The following is a 19,482-nucleotide window of genomic DNA, read 5'->3' as shown; positions in this document are numbered from 1 at the left end:
CTGTCAGGCACTAGGGAAACAATGGAAAAGAAGAAAACACAATCCATGTCTTCACCGAGCTTACACTGTGGTGGGGAAACAAGAAATCTTAGCAGGGAAATAAATATAGGGTGCGATGGGGACAAATAAGAAAGGCACTGAACATGGGTTTGGGGTAGGAGAGTGGTCAAGGACAGCCACCCAAAGGAAGGAACATGGAATCTCAAAAACAGAGAATTAGCAAGAGTTTTAACTAGTCAACTAGGAAGTTAGATAGTACAAGTAGGGATACAGCATTAGAGTCATCTTTATATATCCATAGTAAACAACAGAATCAGCCATGGGCAATGTACAGCTTCCTAGGACAGGAGAATTAGGAACACCAACATGTAAGAGAAGGGCAGAGGGAGAAAAGGCTGCAAAGAAAAGTGTTTAGAAAGGAGTATCACACAGTAACAAACACTGCAGAGAGTAAAGGAAGAAAGTACTCAGAAGTGACCCTTGGACTGAACAAAAAGGAAGTTATCCATGACATTTTCAGTAGATAGCTGAGGACAGAGGGATGAAGGCTGTATAAGTAGGAAGGAAAGAATTGAGAACAGTGGAAACAGAGCATTTCTGACTATAATAAAAGGAAGAAATACAGGGAGGAAGCTGAAAGAGGACATGGGATAAAGGGGCAGTTTGGATAGATTAGGCTAAAAGACTTCAAAAAGGGGGCAGTTGGGTGATTTGGTCAGTTGGGCATCCGACTCTTGGTCTCAGCTCAGGTCATGATCTCGAGATCATGAGTTTGAGCCCCGCATCAGACTTTGCACTAACAGTGCAGAACCTGCTTGTGATTCTCTCTCTCCCTCTCTCTCTCTGCCCCTCCCTTGCTCACTCTCACTCTCTCTTTCTTTCAAAAAAAATAAACATTATAAATAAATAAATAAATAAATAAATAAATAAATAAATAACTTCAAATGGAAGAGAAGGAATATCCCTTCCATTTTAATGAGAGACAGTGGAAAAGATCGGTACAGGTAATAGTAAATTTTCAAGTTTGGGTGAAGAAACTCTCACCTGAGATCTTGTATTTTCCCCATGAAAAGGAGATGAGCCCAAACCGTGGACACTCACTGTCCTCAAATGGGCATACAGGTGCAGGTCCACACCCACGCACATATGTGCACACACACACACACAGACACACTAAACTCACTTGAAAGTACACATGCTAAGGTCTAGGTTTTACCTCTCCTTCCAGGTAGACACTGTGGACAAGTCAGGTAACTGTTCCAAGGCAATAGAAGGTAAGTTCATGAAAAAATAAAGTTGAAAGCACAAAAACCTTGAAACAAAGACCACAAATGAAAACATCCTTTACCAGAGGAAACAGAAAAAAGGATAAGAAGTGAACACTTAGTTTATTCTCTTAAGGAAATAAGATATTACTTTAGAAACATGAAGTAAGAATAAACTACTGTGAAAAAGAATCAAACAGGAACTAAGTATAAATTATTTTATTGTGAAAACCAAAAATTCAATAGATGAATGGAGTAGAATAGCAAGAACCAAAGAACAAATGAGTGACCAGGAAAGTCAGATTGAAGAACCTTCTCAGAAGGCAATAGAAAGGAGTAAAGAAATTAAAATAATAAAATAAATAAGATATGGAGAGTGGATGTGATAACATCTGATGGTCCTATTAGGACCATCAGAGAATTTTTCAAAAGTAAACGTAAGGGGAAGGAACAAAGAAATAACATGAAAAATGAAAGAAAGATCTAAGACCTCAAAGTACTTGCTATATTACAAAACCCACCCCTTGGCCTAATATAACAAAATGTGAGAATATCACAGTAAAGAGGGCATTACAAAAGCTAAATCTATAAAACAACAGGATTTAAACTGAGAGACGTCTCAATACCATATGCAAGACTATGGAGAAATGTCTTTAAAATTCTAAAAGGAACCAACTTTGAAGCAAAATATTATATCCAGCTAAACTATTTCAAAGTTCTTAGAGTTTGTATTTGAGCAAAAAGAAATGAATTTAGAAACAAGTATTGAAAAATGGGAAGGATGAGGGAAAAGGTTTAATAGTATATTTATTGTCTTAAAAAGCATGGGGTGCCTGGGTGGCTCAGTCAGCTAGGTATCTGACTCTTGATTTCATCTCAGGTCATGATCTCACTGTTTGTGAGTTCAAGCCCCACATCTGGTCGTGCAGAGCCCGTTTGGGATTCTCTCCCTCTGTCTCTGCCCTCCCCTTCTCATGCACATGTGTTCTCTCTCTCTCTCTCTCTCTCTCTCTCAAAATAAATAAACAAACATTTAAAAAAAGAAGAATCCTCACCTCCACATTAGGTTTATTCCAAAAATATAGGGTGGATAAAAATTAGATAGGCAATCAATGTAATTTACCACACTAATAGAAATGAAATAGAAATCCATTCAATCAACTCAATAAATCCAGAAAAGGCTTCTGATGAATTTAAACAACTATTCAGGATTAAAGTCAAACAAACAAAACTCAGTAAACCAAGAATGAAAGAAACTTCCTTAATCTGAAAAAAGGCATCTAAAAAAATCCTTCAGCAAACATCAAACTAATGGTAAAATGTTGAAAGCTTTCCATGTGAGATCGTGAATGAGACAAGGATATCTGCTATCGCCATTTCCATTTCATGTTTTATTGGAGATCCTATCCAGTGCAATAAGTCAAGAAATGCAAGAAAAAAGAAATTAAAAGATTAAGAATTGGAAAGAAAGAATATAATTGTCATTATCCACAGATGATCATACACCCAAATAAATCCAAAAGAAAATCTAATAAATTATTTAAATTAGCAATTGAGTTTAGCAATATTGCTGAATTTAAGATTGATAAAAATTGGTTATCAGTTTCTTAAATGTGGAATACGATACTAAAATTTTTGTTTTTCAAGTTCTACCATAAAATGTCATTTTAACAAATTATTTACTTATTAAAAGTTCTTTTCCTGCCATAAACAGTTCTGAGACAACATCACGAACTTCTACTTCATCTGTAACAATAGGTCCAGTTTGTAGAGTACGCCTATTTGAATCAGAAAGAGCTTCTAAGACAGCCAGAAACCGGGATGCGGTGCTATCAAACATCTCATCCAACAACCGCTCTGTGACAGTACGTGGCCATGGCAACTGGAATAAAAACAAAACAAAACACACAGTCCTCTTCTTTAAAGTTCTAAAATGTTTAATATTACAAGCCAAGATAAGTAAGGCATGCTTCATTCGTGCTACAAGTGCTAAAGGAGAGAGTGGATGGCCTATGAATGAGACAGCTGCTTTTATGGTTTTCGTTTTTGAGGTGTCTCTCCAGATTCCATTAAAGTTTCTGTCATGCTGCCATTACATCAAAGACTGCTATTTCTTTATGTTTGTGTTTCCAAGGCAGCATTAAAAGGCTGTTTATTATTGTCTTTTTATTAGGGCAACATCAATCTCCATATGCCTTGTGTTACCTTAATTACAGCCTTTAGGAACTGATACTCAAACTTTGGTTGCCTAGGAATCTCTCAGGGGTGCTTTTTAGATTCACAGACCAAATCCTGAGATTCAGTGGGTCTAGGTGGAACACTTTTCATCAGCACTGCAGGAAATTCCAATGCCGAAGGTCCTTAAACCCAAATTAGAAACAATATTTTACAATATAAATAACAGGTCTCGTGGTAGTTAAATAAAGAAGAGTTGACCAGCTGTATACTAATAAGCTAATAACTGTTTGAGCCCTGTATGAATTCCCAGCCACTCTGCTTTGTATCATCCCAGAACAATTTCCCCTTCTGCCAATGGCTTGCTTCTATACTCCTCCAACAACTGATCTATTTTTTGTATTTAGATTACCAGTAAACAAGAGAGGTAACTCTGCTCAGCTTTTCTAGAATCCATGTCCAGTTAGAAGATACCCGTCATATTCCCCATGATTCCCCTGCTTCTCTCCTCTTTTGGGAGCAAAGTCAGAAAGGCAGAAAAACATAAACAGGGTTAAAGCTGCTTTGGACTATTTTTCCACAAACCAACTTCTCTACTCATTAGTTTCTATGCCTTTTCGATCCATAGGTCAACTGATATGTTAAAAACCTCAGTAAAACTTGAACTTCATGCCCTTGCCTCTCTTTATTTACAAACAGAGGTAAGGGTTTCCTCTAAGATTTTTATTGTAGATTAAAACAGAGCTTTTAAAAATTATACTTAAAAGCATAATAAACTTCCTAATAATTAGAAGTATTCAAAATAAAATGATAAAACCCAAAGATTATAGTTAAATTGTTTTTAGAAATATAGAAAAACTATCAAAAAGTGAAATAGATTATTTATCAGAGCTGTAGAAGAATACTAAGTAAACATTTTAAAATATAAATATTTAAAAAATCTATAACAAAGATTTAAGGCAATAAAAAAACAGTGGGTTGCCAAGCCTGACAAGCAAGATATTAATGTCTATAAAAGCAATGAAATCATTCAAGTGTATTTTAAAAATTAAAATCTCTAGTAGATAAATGATCAAAAACTGTGGAAGATAATTCACAGAAAAAGGAAATAAAAAGAGTAATCACAAAAATATGGGAAAGGTGGATAACAGAAATAGTTAAAATAAGCCATTTTATAAAAACAGAATTATTTTAAAAATTAAGAATAATATCAAAATGATAACAGCTTGTGGTGAAATTGGTACATACAGGTTGTACCTTATGTACCTATTTCAGAAATCAATTTGGGAATATATATCAAAAGAAATAAAGATGCTTGTATCCTTTGATTCAAATCCTACACCTTGAATTTTGTCCACAGGAAATAAAAGAAAAAAATAACATACTTGAAGATGTTGATTACTTCAATATCGATAATAACAAAGAACTGGAAACAACTAAAATTTTAAATAGTAATAAAAAAATTTGACAAATTATGGTACAAAACTGCATCAAGTATATTATGCCATCTTTAAAAACATCAGGATGGTTGAGAAACTAAATGGTAAGATCCAGATTGTCTGTTCCACTTCTAAATACTATGATTTCTATGACATCTACTCCATTAGATGTATTATGCTAATTCTCCAACATAACACACTTAGCCCAGTCAAGCTTAATTTCTGTCCCCCAATAAACGTTGTTTGCTCTTGTTTCCAAGCTATGATCATGCTCTGGTCCTTAACTTAGAATGTTTTCTTCTCTTCTTCCTGTCCAGTCAAATCCTGCTCTTTACTCCAAGGCCATTCAAAAAGACAGACCTGTGACATTGCTTTTCTATATTTTCCCATACTTGTAACCACAGTAGGCATTTGGTACATTCTGTTAAATGAATGAATGAAAAAATAACTAATAGCTAATACTCCTGAGGATCTATTACATGCTAGAAACATTCTAAGGGCTTTACATGTAATTCATTTAATCTCTATCATTATTTCCTTCTTAATACTTATCACAAGCAATAATTACTATACTTATGTATTATGTAATTTCTCTGTAAGAATGTAACTTCTACCTACCTTGTACATACAGCAGGTACTTTAAAAATATTTATTGAATGAATCCCAAACAGTCAATCACTAGGAGTATGGATTAATGGTGCTTGAAAGGAATCCTTTAAAGTCAAAATGATTGGGGTGTCTGGGTGGCTCAGTCGGTTAAGCATCCGACTCTTGATTTCGGCTCGGGTCATGATCCCAGGGTTGTGGGATCAAGCCCGTTCAGCATGAAGCCTGCTTAAGATTCTCTCTCTCTCTCTCTCTCTCTCTCTCTCTCTCTCTCCCTCTGCCTCCTCTGTCCCTCTCTCCCACCCATACTCTCTCTCTCTCTCTCTCTAAAAGAACACAAAGCAAAACAAAACAAAAAAACAAAAATGATTAAGTGTGAGTTCACAATGGACTTACAAATTCAAAGAAATGTTTTATAAAACAGATTTAATGCATATTGAAATTAATTTCTTTTATAGGCATATAATAAAACTATTTCATATATATAGAACAGAACATTCTGCAAAATATGTCAAGTACTGCAAATACTGATGACTTTTTAAAAAGGATATATTGACTATTCCCTATGGAAACTGCCAACTAAACATTACAACTTTTTTTCTAAAAAGATATACTACCAGACCTTTCCATAAAATAATCATCTTAAAGGAAACCAGAAATAGATGTGTTTTTAATGTAATGTTATACAGAATTTTAAACATTTTTCTTTGAAAATATATTTAATTTTTATACCAGGATGATTATAAAGCATAATATTATGCTAATTAACGACAATCTTATGGCTTTGGATACTTGAATTTGGTTTGCTCAGAAAAAGAAAAGTTGCTAGTCAGAAAAAAAAACAAAACACTACCCCCTGCTCTCTTACAAATGCTACAGAGCATCACTACTCAACAATACCAGATGTAGGCGGTTCCACAGCCCATCCAAGGAATTAGCTATAATTTGGAAGTCACCACCTGCACAAATTATACACCATTGGTCAGTAAGGGACACGATTTTAAAAGGATGTATGAAATGTACTTCTGGGCTCAGTAGTCAACATATCATAGTCACACTAGAAAGCTACCATGCCCAAATAATAATTGTATTTAGATATTATGAGATCTTAATTAGATATTAAGAGAAAAAATAAATAAATAATTGCTCCTAAATGTTATAAGAAGAAATGAGTTAAGAGAGCAGCAGTTATTGGAGTAGTGAGAAAGCACTGAACCAGAGACCTGGGGTCTGCTTCCAGTGCTGCCACTAGCTTCCTCTGTGACCTTGAGGCCATAATTTAAATACTCTGGGATTTATTTTCCCATATGTAATAGGAAAGGACTGAATCAGATGATTTCTTAAGTTCTTCTCAGGTTCTGAGAGTCTACCACTCTCCTGTCAGAAACTGCTCATCTTCCCCCTCACTTTCATTTTCAGTCCCTACAAAGAAGTTCACAGAAGAATTTACAGCTATCTACAACAGCTTCAAAGAAAAAAAAAAAAAAAAAAGAACTGAGCCTTAAGAGATAGTGAGATTCAGAAAAGCAAGGGCAAGACAGTGGGAGAAGGAAATGGCAGGAGGGAGAAAGGGCAGAGGGCCCCAAAAGGCAGAACTGTGTCCCAGTCTCCATCCCCAACAGCCCTAGCGCTGCTGGTCAAACACATTTGTGACCAGGAAAGCCATGTGATGAGTTTGAACATGTGAGTAGAGACTGCTGTCCCTTCCATGCTGGGCATTATTGCCTGTACAAGATTCTCCAGAGCTTTCTCATATCCCCCATGGCAGAATGACCAGCAAGTTTTGAAATGAGGGCTTCTGCTCAATTTGGCCCTGAGTGGCAGTCATGAGCACAGCCCCCTGATAACTATAATAAGTATGATGCCAGTGGGAAATAAACAGTTATTGTAAGTCACTGAGATATGGGGGTTGTTTATTGCTATGGTGTAGCCTAGCTCATAAACAGTCCCAAAGGTCCCTCCACCTTCTCGCCAACCTCAGAGGCCCCTAAGCCAACAACAAGGAATCAAAGACAAAGATCACTGTGGCACCACTCAAAGTGTGTACATTTGAACCTTTCCCAGGCTCTTCTGCCTCTTGCCCTTTAAAGTTGCAAAAGTGGGATTGTGTGAAGGCACAAAAGCTTTAAGAAAGCTATGAAGTGAGGCCATGCCCACAGTGGGAAGGCTTTCTTCTATTTGCCACTGGTGCAGGGAACAGGGTGCAGGATTTAATACTGAGTGACCAGACCTAAAAGATAGAGGGTTAACACAAATACACTGCAAAAAGAGTCTGAACAAGAGAAGACGTTCTTAGACTTACAGTTTGAGCTTCCCTTAGGTTCACTCTTATCTTTGGTCTAAACAAACCTTTGTGTTTCCTTCTAGATTCAAATACTCCTCTTTTGAAGATCATCACTGCCATCTATCTCAAAAAGAAGAATTAAATATGAGGTAACAATGGGATGCACTTCTCAACCACTAATATTGTGTACTTAATCAACTGTATAGTGCAGTCAATTTCTTTTATTTCATGAAATGTTTATACCTTTATGGTGGCCTCTCTATAGTATCTTCTGGATTCTTCCTGCGATTGTGAGGAACTCATTAATTCCAGTTGCCTTAACTCATCAATTTTAGCTAAAGCACGCCGAGCAAATGCCTATACGTGATTAAAAAAATTAATCCATAATAAGTGAGAGTATAGTGATCAAAAATGCATCAAGACCGTATGTTTTAGTCTCCCAGATATTTGAGCTAATTGGTGAATTAAACTCTGTTGATGCTAACTCCTTACAACACTGTAAGTATATCATCAATCATTTCCTACAAGCATCCCCAAATTCTGCAGGTCTAAAGTCAATAAACTGTCAGATATGCTAACTTTATGAATCAAGAAAATCAAAAAAATAAGGAAAGCCAAATTCTGTAGCTTCATATAGATTATCACTTTTCTGTCATTGCATACACACATGCACACACACACACACACACACACATAAACACACGCCCCTCCTCAGTGCTCTACCCTAAATCTTAACCTTACTAAAGCATGCTGTATTATGTATTCAACTATTCACTTTGTCACTAAATTGTGAGGCCCTTTAAGGATCTTATTTATTTTTGTATCTCTGGTAGCCAGCATGTAGGAAGTATTTATTAATATCTGAGGGAAAAAAGGAAGGAAGGAAGGAAGGAAGGAAGGAAGGAAGGAAGGAAGCCTGCTTATTTAATCAGATCACCATTATTATAATTCTCTAGAGATAGTAACAAAACAGGTCAATTTATGTAATTTATTTTACCATTTCTTTGAAATACGTTATCTATAATTTAAAATTTTTTCCTGAAGACGCTTCCAGACATAATAACATACATGAACAGTTAAATTTTCCAATAAGGAAGAATTCCAATAGGAATCAAACAGTCAAAACTATGTATATGTTCCATTCGCCGACAATTCTAATAGCTACAGAAATATGCCACCCCTAGTACACTATAACTAACTGTACATGTATGGTGAGTAGTTTCTAGAACGCATCCTGGGCTAGAAAATGTCTCCCACAAGGGTTATACTAGGCTATTCAGGATGGGCCACTACCATCCAATCCCTCAGAATTAGTTTGGGCAGGAAAAACCAAATGTAAAGGAGCCATTAACTGGCCAGATGATTGTCAACAGGATACGAAAAAAGATTTGTATAACCGTAAAGCTCTGTCCTGCTCAGACTTCCAGCCAAGAGGTTAAGTGAAGGCTGAAATCCTCTGCACTCACCAGACCATATACACTGGTGCAGGGATGTGCTGGCCTACGGGAAGGGGTGCCTACTTCTAATTCTCACCAAGCCCTCATCCACTGACAAGCTAAGTACCATGTACTGTAGAAAAGGGTGCTTTTCATTTACACAGAGGTGCCACATAGGCTAATAGAAACCCCTAAAAGTTAAGTTACATTTCAAGTATTCGGTCTAAAAGATATACAGGAAAAGAAGAAAAACAAAAAAAAAAAGGGGGGGGGGTGTATTAAATGGCATCTGGAAGCAGAGAAAAGCAAGACAAATGGATTGCAGGGGGCATAGAATGCAAAACTAAATAGGGAAGAAGAGTGACTTGTGTGAAAGAATTCAACGGGGAAGGAAAGATATCAGAAATCATATTCAGAAAAGGGTCCAAGGAGGTGGAAGTGAACAAAGAGCAAAGGAGAGAGCAGAATGTAGAGCAAGAGATCAATAGAACGGGGAAGCCAAGCACATTTCTGCAGGTACACCCTGGGACTTCCGTCTTTGCTCCACTGCAATTCTTCAGGTTTTGTCTGTCTGTGCTTGTGTTGCTGGGCATCTGAACAAGAAAATGCTAATGACTTGTAATTTTCGATACTGGGATGCTGAGAATGACAAGTGGCCTACCTCTGCATGAACGCCAGCTTGGCAGTCATAATAGCACTGGCAGACGGCAGTGTAAAGAGTAGCCCGCCATGTCAGGTACCTGACAGACAGGAGCGGGACCGAGAACTCCATACACATACTGGCCCACAGGAGGTATTCCAAGGCCTGAGGAAGAAAGAGCACACTCAAGTAAATTTTCATTTTAAGCTAATAATGATGATTTTTATCTAATATAATCAGATTATAAGTTGTGAGCACAAGTTGCTGACTACTTAAACCAAAAATACCATAAATAGTGAGTCAAGAAAAAACAAGCATTTAAAAAGAAAATAATTTAAAGAATTCAAAATCTCAAGTGAGTCATTTTAGAATATCTTCCTTCTTAGCTACTAAAGTCCTATGAAGCCAGCTTGTTTTTATCTATATTTATCAAGTGTCAATAGCAGTCTAGGAGCTAATTCTAACAATGCAATTGTTATTACCTGGCCTGGAACCAATGCATGTTTCTGAAAATCAGCTAGTATAGCAGGGTAGGGGAGATGGAAAAGGCTTCCTCTCCAGCGCCTGTGATACTTAGTAGAAACAGTCCAATATTGGAGTCAAATAGACCTGGGCTTCCATCCTAATTTTATCACCTAGTATCTGTGTCATTTTACCTCTCCAGACCTCATTTTTTTTTTTCATCTGAAAATAGGTATTTTAGCACATGGTAGCAGTGCTGTTATGGAGAAGGAGACAATGCACATGACATTCTAGGATGCTATTTGGTACACTGTAAGCACCCCATAAATGGTGCCTATTACCAGGTACAACTTGAAACAAAATGGTGGGGAAAGATCATCATGGTCATTGGCCTGTTGTAGGAATATATGCTTCCCCTCAACCACTGGTAATTCTTTTTATTCTTTATGTCCCTTTTTGGACATACTCCTCCTACAAACTCTATACCAGGAAACACTACTTGACTATACGTATCCTGCAGTTAAAAATTTTCAATCTTTTTCTTTCTTCAAAACTATTCCAAAAGCTCAAAAGTTAATGTGATTATATTACCTTTCACTTGATTGAATATAAAGAATTTCATCTATGTTCCTCATGTAAATGTAAAAAACGTTACTGAGATGAAAATAAGAATCTGAGCCAAAAATCTCAGAATATAAAATTCTAAATTGTATCCATGGAAATATTGACCTTGACCAAGCAAGTCCTCACATGTCTCCCTAGACTATGAGGATACTTCCTCACTTGTCTCCCTGTCTTCGGTCTCACTCAACCCTTGTTCTTCTCATATGCCCCCTTCCTTATATATTTTATATAATATATCCACCAAAATTACCTTTCTTTTTTTTAACTTTTATTTATTTAAGTAATTTCTGCACCCAATGTGGGACTCGAACCCATGACCCCGAGATCAAGAGTCACATGTTCTTCCAACTAAGCCAACCAGGTGGCCCCAATATTAGCTTTCTAAAATGCAAACTGGGCTGTCTAATTGTGTTTAGAATACTCCCATGGCTCCCTATTGCCTATACAGTGAAGTACAACCCTATCTAGGGCACACACACACACACCATTCATTACCTAGTCCCTGCCTTCTCCTCCCTCCATTACTCTTGATCCTACGTCATATACTTAAAGCTACTCCAAAATGCTTTCCATTCCACAAAACATCTTAGTGGCCCAAATACACATGTCTTTGCTTACCCTGTTCTCTCCTTCACCCACCCCATATGACCAAGCTGAAACACTACCTCCATGACTAGCAGTGTTACCTTGGACAATTTATTTAAACTCCATGTGTCAAGGTTCTTCATCTGCAAGATAGGTATAATGACTATCTTATAGGATTGTTTGAGGATTAATTGAGTTAATAGAGGCTAAATGCTTGGAACACATTACACACATAAGTGTTCACTCTGGTGACCACAGTGAAGAGAAAGTGGAGCAGGAGAGGGTGGAGGAACAAGATAAGGAGGGGAAAGAGAACAGTTGTTGAAGATTCTCCCAATGTCCCTAGAGAGAAATGACTATTGCCTTATTTCCATCTATACCATAATTGCATTATGGGTGTGCATAATACATATATACATATATACATAATACATATATACATATATACATATATATACACGTATATATATAATTTATGTAAATGTTTATGTACATATATATTTTACATTTAGTTGCACTAATATGCTCACATGTGTGTGATTCCAAAACTAGACTGTAATCTCTTTGAAAATAGGAATAGCACCATTATTAGATATCACCAGCATCTAGAAGAGTACCAGGTACATAGCAGATATTCCCAAGTGCTATTAAATGAATTCAATGAACAGCCTTAAAGTCAGCAGAACCAACTGCAGGAGACTAACAAGTATTCAAGATTCTCAAGAAAATGATGATAATAAATGTGAACAATGGAATAAAGTCCTTCTTCCAATAACAAATTCGGCCTTCAATAATTGAGGAAGTAATTAAGGAAAAATATGTCTATAAAAGTCAAACCCACCTTGAAAAGGCAAATCATCAAAATGATCCAGGAGCTTCATATGTATAAAGCAAACCCACCAGACTGACGTAGTATTTAATAATACAAATAGATAAAACACTGATAACATTCAGACCCTATTCCCATCTCTGGAGCTGTCAAAGGCAGTATATACAACACATGTGCAAGCATCTTAGTGTTCTCATCTAAGAGAAAGAAATCTGAAAGTCCAGAATTCTCCCCTGCCTAGTCAGTTCTCATTCCAGAGGAAAAGAGAGTGCTGGAAGTAGATCAGAGTTTGACACAGAATCGTAATAGTCTTGGTTATCCACTAAGCTCATCCCACTGGAGTGTAAATTCACTTAGGAAACGGACCTTGTTGGTCTTGTTCACCACCATATCCCCATCTCCTAAAACTACCTGGCATGTAATAGTAAATATTACATAAATATTTCTTGACTGATCATCATTAAAAAGTTTCAGTTAATGGTGCCAAATATGGAATCATGCCAAGTATTCATAGAATCAAAGGGCCCAAAGCCTATCCAATTTCATGCCCACCAACATCACTGGCACCACCACCTGATGTCCTATACCTTCCCTGCCCCAGAGTTCTCACCTCTAGTAACAAGGATGTGTCACATGGTATCAGAAGACAATTCTAAATATGAAAAGTGCTTCATTAATGAAATGAACCATCCTGATATACCTTCAGGGCCTCGGTCCTAGTTACACCTTCTGGAATAGCACAATACCACCCCAAACTCACTTCCAAGTTACAGCCTTCCAAGACCTGAAAAACACCTATGCTTCCTGTCTTCTCTCCCAGCTCTCTCTCCAGGATAAACATTCCTGGGCGCTTTTATATATCCCAGACCTGCTCTTCCCTTCTCCATCATGGTTAGTCTCCTGTGGCTTTGCTCCAGGTTGCCAATGTCCTTTAGAGTGATGACTTCTCCACAGTTAAATGAAACTTTTGGTCCCTGTTTCTGGACACTACGTCTCTACTAAGTGGGTCCGGGGTTGCTTTATTGCTGCTTTTGCTGCTGTTGTTGTTTGCTAACCTTGCTGAACTGTGAACTGATGTGGAATTAACAGTCATCAAAACTGGAGTTTTCTCACATCTGTAGCACAAAAATCTCATTGTGGATTTTTGCATTTGGACTGTTGCAATTTGGGGAGTATGAGATTAAACCATGTATAAATTTTCCCCTTTTAAACTCACATGTCTTTTCAAAACCCCGTTGGGATTCCTGATATTAGAAATTTCACATTTCAAAATAAAAATAGCTTCAGTCACTAATTGCTCACATTATATTTGAGTTCATATTCAGACTTAGAATAAAACACCCCAATCACATATTTTAGTGCCCCAAGGGACCTTAAAAGTGACCTAATCTAACTCCAAGAGGCTAAACTGCTTGTAAGCAACAGAGCTGAGACTAGAATTCAGGTCTTTAGACTTACAAGCACAGCAGCGTTCCTTCCACCACATTGGGGCAGCCTTGAAAAAGCGGGAGTTCTGAAAATCCATCATTCCACTTGGGGTTCTGGAAAACTGTCATTCAGGTTTAAAGATGAAGAGCCATTTCAAAAAAACTTTTAAAAAGCCACAAATCTTGATTTGTAGCTTTTTTTCTTGCTCTCAAAAGCTAGGAAGAACTATTTCTATTAATTTAAAAAAATGATTTCAGTAGAACCGCTTTCTTCATAAGGGAAAAATATTTTTGAAAAATGCAGTGAGAAGAGCCCAGCAAGAGCATGGTTCAGAGGTTGGGCAGGAAACACACACACAATTAGTCAGCTCAGCCACAGGACGGCACTGCAGCATCATTTATACCAGCGTGGATCATTGGAGGAAGACAACACCTGGAGGCATTTCAAAGTTTGGGTTTGAAGTTTATGTAATGGCACATGGAATGATTTGACAATAATTGTTCAAGCCGCAGATTTTACTAAACTATTTCAATTTTATAGTAAAATGAAACAGATATCAACTGTAAGGATGAATATATATTCTACTGTATTCTTTAATGTTTGCTGAGTACTGTGCTACAATTTTAAATGCCTCAGAAGAAACTAGATTATACCATAAATGAAAGTGAAGTTGTCATATATCTTTAGGGAAAGAGGCTTCAGAAACCTGGTCTCCCTCCATTCCTGGAGGTTTTGCTGGTGGCCTGTCTGAGCACCAAAGCAAGTGTTTCCCATTTAGGGAAGAGCCCATGGTCAGTCCTGGTCTTCAGAACATCTTAAGGAATACAGAGTCATGTCAAAAACTAGTAGCCCTCCTACATGGCTCCTCCATTTGATTAGGTGAACCAAAATAGGATGGGTCATGACATGGTTAAATTTAGTCAATAGGCAATCACTTTTCTTTTTTTTTTTTTCTTTTTTTAAAATTTTAATGTTTATTGATCTTAGAGAGAGAGAGACAGACAGAGTGTGAGCAGGGGAGGAGCAGAGAGAGAGAGGGAGACACAGAATCCGAAGCAGGCTCCAGGCTCTGAGCCATCAGCACAGAGCCCGACGCAGGGCTCGAACTCACGGACCGCGAGATCATGACCTGAGCCGAAGTCAGGCAAACCGACTGAGCCACCCAGGCGCCCCAGGCAATCACTTTTCTAATGGTGTTGAGAGTCAGTACGGTGTAGTATTGGCCTTAGCTACACCTCTAACTAAATGTGAGACATTGAGCCTCAGCTTCTTCATCTTTAAGATGAAGTTAATAATAGCACCTTTCTCAAAGTGGTGGTGTGAGGATTAAATTAGATAATATGTGAAGAAAGTACTCAGAAGCATACCTGATAAATGGTAGGCATTCATTCAATAAATGATGATGATGATATTGCCCACCTCGTAAGACAATAGTGAGCATTATATATGCCCTTCACACAGACCTAACACATAGTAGAGATTCAATAATAATAACAAATGGTAGCCATTATGCCTAGATCCTATAGGAATAGGAGTTTAGATTGCTCTAGGGTGACACGGGAAAAGCCTGAGGATCCCATGTCTATTTCTCTTTCTGTTGTATGCTATAACAGACTTGAATTCTAAAATTGCTGCAGAATCGGGATCCCTCATACCCAGAAGCACTCAGATGTGGCTGAACCTCCAAGGACTTGTCCCCATTAAATGGACCCATAAAGTTCATTTATAGCCTCAGCTCAGGAATCAACTCACCAGCTGAGGGTTTGGGAATTTCTAGATGAAAATTATTAATTTCCTTGAAACTTATTATAGGGAACAAACTGAAAGAATCTCATTCCAATCTTCAAGTGCTAACTGTACAACTACCCACCACCCCAAATTTCTTGCATCTCTCACTTGCCCCCATTCCTATCCCACAAGACTCGGGCCATAGAACTGTCCTCCTTCAGCCCTTATTTTGTCAGACAAAAGCTCAAGTTCAATAAGGGGGAGAGGAGATGTCTTACATCGGATCTGAATAAGAAATCATTTTAAGATGACTGTGACATTAAACTAAAATTCTCTCAGCATTAACAAGCACAAACACTAACAGTTAAGTTTTGGCACAGATGTCTCTGCCCTTCAAGGCTCTGGCAGACAAATGCTGTAGCAGACCAAACTATGATGGTTCTGTGAAGCAGTATTTGTTGCTACAGCAAGTGCAACAGGAGTATGCAAATTCTCTTTAGGAAATCATCTGGAACTGAATGCAGAATTGTTGGAATAGTGTGTAGGCCACATTTACATTATTCATGAGACAGTCTCCCTTCATTTTAATTTACATTCAAAATGCTGGCACAGAGCTTGCTCAAGTCACTGTCAGTAACAGAGCTTTTAAATTTGAGGAACAAAACAGAGAGAACACATAATTAATGTTATGCACTGAGCATGCAAGCATCTTTTCTTCCATTTGTATTTTTTAAGAATTGTCAAATTTTAAGATACTTGGGTTATATTTTGAAGAAATAATTTTTTTTAAAAAAGTATCTGACCTGAGTGTTAGAATATTCAGCATAAGGTTTTGCATGCAGGAAAGAAAAATAAAGCAGGAATGTTTCAGAAACCAGAAACAATTCAAGCATGGTCTCAACAGGAGTATATTCTCCCTTCTTGGGCTATATTCTAATGACCGGACACTGACACAGGGAATAAATATGTCTCCTACACACACAAGTGCTACCAACATTGAAGGGAAGTCAATAGAAGTGTCAGCCACTTCCTCAAGCTAAAACTGAGCAGTAAGTTCTAGTAAGTGAGATTCTTCTTATGAAATAAAGGCCCCTTCCCCTCAGCTCATGACTGGGCCAATGGTTAGGTGTACATTCATTCACCCAACTAGCAGGTGGGCCATAAGTAAAGTCCAAGCTGTTCAAGGAGAACAAAGTCCAAACTCCATAGCATCATACATAAACAGGGTAACCATAGTTTATTATCCAAACCAGAACACTTTAAAGAGTGAAAGGGAGCACTATTAATAATTACTCCAGGAAAACAGACATAAACCAGGACTGTCCTGGCAAGCCAGGATGCATGGTCACCCTACCTAAAGATATAGTTACCAGAGGGATGTTCAGTATCAAGTTGACAAGTAATGACTAGTCTGAGTGACTGAGAACACTGGAGATTACCTATCAATTTTAGGAATTCTTTCTTTTTTTTTTTTTTCATTAATACGGTATTGTCTTTTTTTAGATTTTTATTTTTACAGATGGTCATGTTAAAGTAAAAGTATGAACAGTAAAACTATATAATATATACTTATTAACTTTTATTATATAATCCACTGATTTCCTTTGTTTAGCATTCAATGCTAACAAAAGTCTTGAGAAAAACAGGAAATACAAGGCAAGATATTTTGTCAGTGAATTTCATACCTTGGAAGACTGACCTATGATCATCAGTTTTCTGCAAATGGTGTAAATGTAAATGGTACCTAGATGAAGAAAAAGACTGTTAACATGTTTTATAGTTAAATAATGGCAATTTTGTATTCCAATTTCTGTTGTTTAAGTCTGTAGTCCCTAAAACAAGTGATCTCATGAGAAAGTCTGATAATAGAGAGCTTATAATCGTTACAATTTTTTTGTAACTTGCAGCCAAATCATTAAAAGAACTAATTTGAACATATTTTAAGTAAGTTGCCACAGGAATCTTTTAGTCTCATTTGAAAGGAAGCATAAGTTTTGAAATATATTGAACAAAGGAATATTTTAGTAGCATAATTTAGGTACCGTGTGGTTTTATTAATTCATACAAAATGCTGTTGGTTCCCATGGCTTCCCTATGATTGAAAAACTAAAGATTTATCTCCAAATAAGATTAGAATATATCTTTAATCAAAATAGCATAATACTAAGCAAAGAAACTCATGAAAATTTAAAATCAAAACATATAATTTATTTATTTTTTATTTATTTGCAGTGTCATATAATATTTGCCCCATTATTAAGGTATAAGCACTCCAGTGAAAAACAGCATTTCCAACTCGTATTTAAAGTATGATATTTTTTTTTGTCAGGTCATTAATTAAATACCAGAAGCTAGAAAACTGGCAGAGTTGGAGCAGGAATGGGGAACAACATCACCAGACATCTCTCTATATACAAAGGACATTATCGTGCTATAAACATACCCCAAAGATGGTAACATACCTTTAAAAGGCATGTAATTATAATGACAAGTAGTCTAAATATTTTCCATAAAATATCTGATCTAAAATGCACAACCATCAAAATTCAACAGTTATGAATCCATGTTTGCACTTAAACTTTAAGAGCTACTCAGAAAACAGCATCTGCTTCAAAACACACACCACTTGATTAAAATACCCTTGTAAGCATAGCATAATAACCATTAATTATATAAGTCAATAACAAAAATATTGAATAAACTTTTTTTAATTTTTTAACGTTTATTTTTGAGAGAGAGAGAGAGTGAGCGAGTGGGGGAGGAAGAGAGAGAGAGGAAGACACAGAATCCAAAGCAGGCTCCAACTGTCAGCATAGAGCCCGACGAGGGGCTCAAACTCATGAACCGCGAGATCATGACCTGAGCCAAAGTCAGACACTTAACCGACTGAACCACCCAGGTGCCCCAAATAAACTTTTAAACACTTACAGCACCATAAACTTTATAGAGAATGCAATAGGTCATTAACATTTAAGGACTCAGCCTTCTCAGTGTGACTGCTCCCAGGCCATGGAATTAGTTATTTCACAGAAGATGCACCAGGGAAGAAACCAGTTGGCTAGTAACAGCTCAAGCCCAGCATTCTTATCTCAAGTGGTTTTTGTTTACCTTTACCCTTAATCTTTAAAAATGAAACTGTATAATAGTGTTTCTTCATTTTAAAAAAGTCACCAAGTAAGGATACCCACAGCAAATTCATGCCTCTCCACAAAACATGTGATTCAGGTGGGAGCCAGGAACCTGGGTAAACATGTCAGTAACGGGAACTGGGGAATTTCAAAAGACCTCAGGAGACTGCCCTCAAGAATGACAAGGGCCCTCTGTCCTTTAAAAATGTGATTTTAACCTTTCCAGCCCTAATATGTCCTGACTTATAACTGAATCCTTCTTTGATGGTTCAGGTTCTTGGCATGGCTCACAAATTCCCACTGCAGAAGTCTGACAGGGAGAGTAAACGATATAAAAGGGAAGACGGGTGAAATCTCAGGATACCTCTGAAAGTTTGTTTTGTTCTATTTTTAACTAAATCCCTAATATGAGTTTATTGCCTTGTCATGTGACTCCTTTTCATCAAAGACAGCCACCACCAAAATAATCTCACTATGTGAGGGTTGAATGAGCTGGGTTCAGGTTGGTTGTGAAGTAAGGTATTATGCAATAGTCACACACCCAGTTAGAGTTTGTGAAAGAACCAAAATTGGTTAACTATCTTAAGAAACCAAGAGTGTGTATGCATAATAGTCAATTAAAAGGAAAGAGAATCAGTGTTAATGTCTAACAGAAAAGGTGAAATGTATTTTTGATAAATTGACTGTAGGTCAATTTATTTTTCTTTAAACTCCAAACTTATTTTAAAACTACAAGGTCTTAGCACTTGTTAATCTCCCAGCTGGAATGCCCTTCCCCCAAATATCCAGATGTCTCAGTCAGGTGTTTACTCAAACGTCATCTCGTCATCTCCGTGAGGCCTTCCCTGACCCT

At 37.1% G+C, this 19,482-nt stretch overlaps 1 protein-coding gene across 3 annotated transcripts in view; it reads right to left on the bottom strand.

Moving 5' to 3' along the window:
- CFAP54 (cilia and flagella associated protein 54) overlaps positions 1 to 19,482 on the bottom strand; it is a 295,014-nt gene that overhangs the window by 257,795 nt on the left and 17,737 nt on the right. For all 3 annotated transcript variants that reach the window (XR_013556674.2, XM_078449575.2, XM_078449576.2), the window contains exons 5-9: positions 17,187 to 17,245; positions 9,867 to 10,010; positions 8,013 to 8,126; positions 7,788 to 7,889; positions 2,949 to 3,147 (exon numbers count right to left, since the gene is read on the bottom strand). Coding sequence is in view for 2 of the 3 variants with exons in the window: in XM_078449575.2 (XP_078305701.2) it covers positions 2,949 to 3,147; positions 7,788 to 7,889; positions 8,013 to 8,126; positions 9,867 to 10,010; positions 17,187 to 17,245 (618 nt within the window). In the remaining variant the exon portion in view is untranslated. The remainder of the gene's footprint in view (positions 1 to 2,948; positions 3,148 to 7,787; positions 7,890 to 8,012; positions 8,127 to 9,866; positions 10,011 to 17,186; positions 17,246 to 19,482) is intronic.

The sequence above is a fragment of the Panthera onca genome, chromosome B4 (assembly GCF_046562875.1).
Source record: "Panthera onca isolate mPanOnc1 chromosome B4, mPanOnc1 haplotype 2, whole genome shotgun sequence".
Classification (NCBI taxonomy): Eukaryota; Metazoa; Chordata; class Mammalia; order Carnivora; family Felidae; genus Panthera; species Panthera onca.
This window is presented reverse-complemented; position numbering and strand designations above follow the sequence as displayed.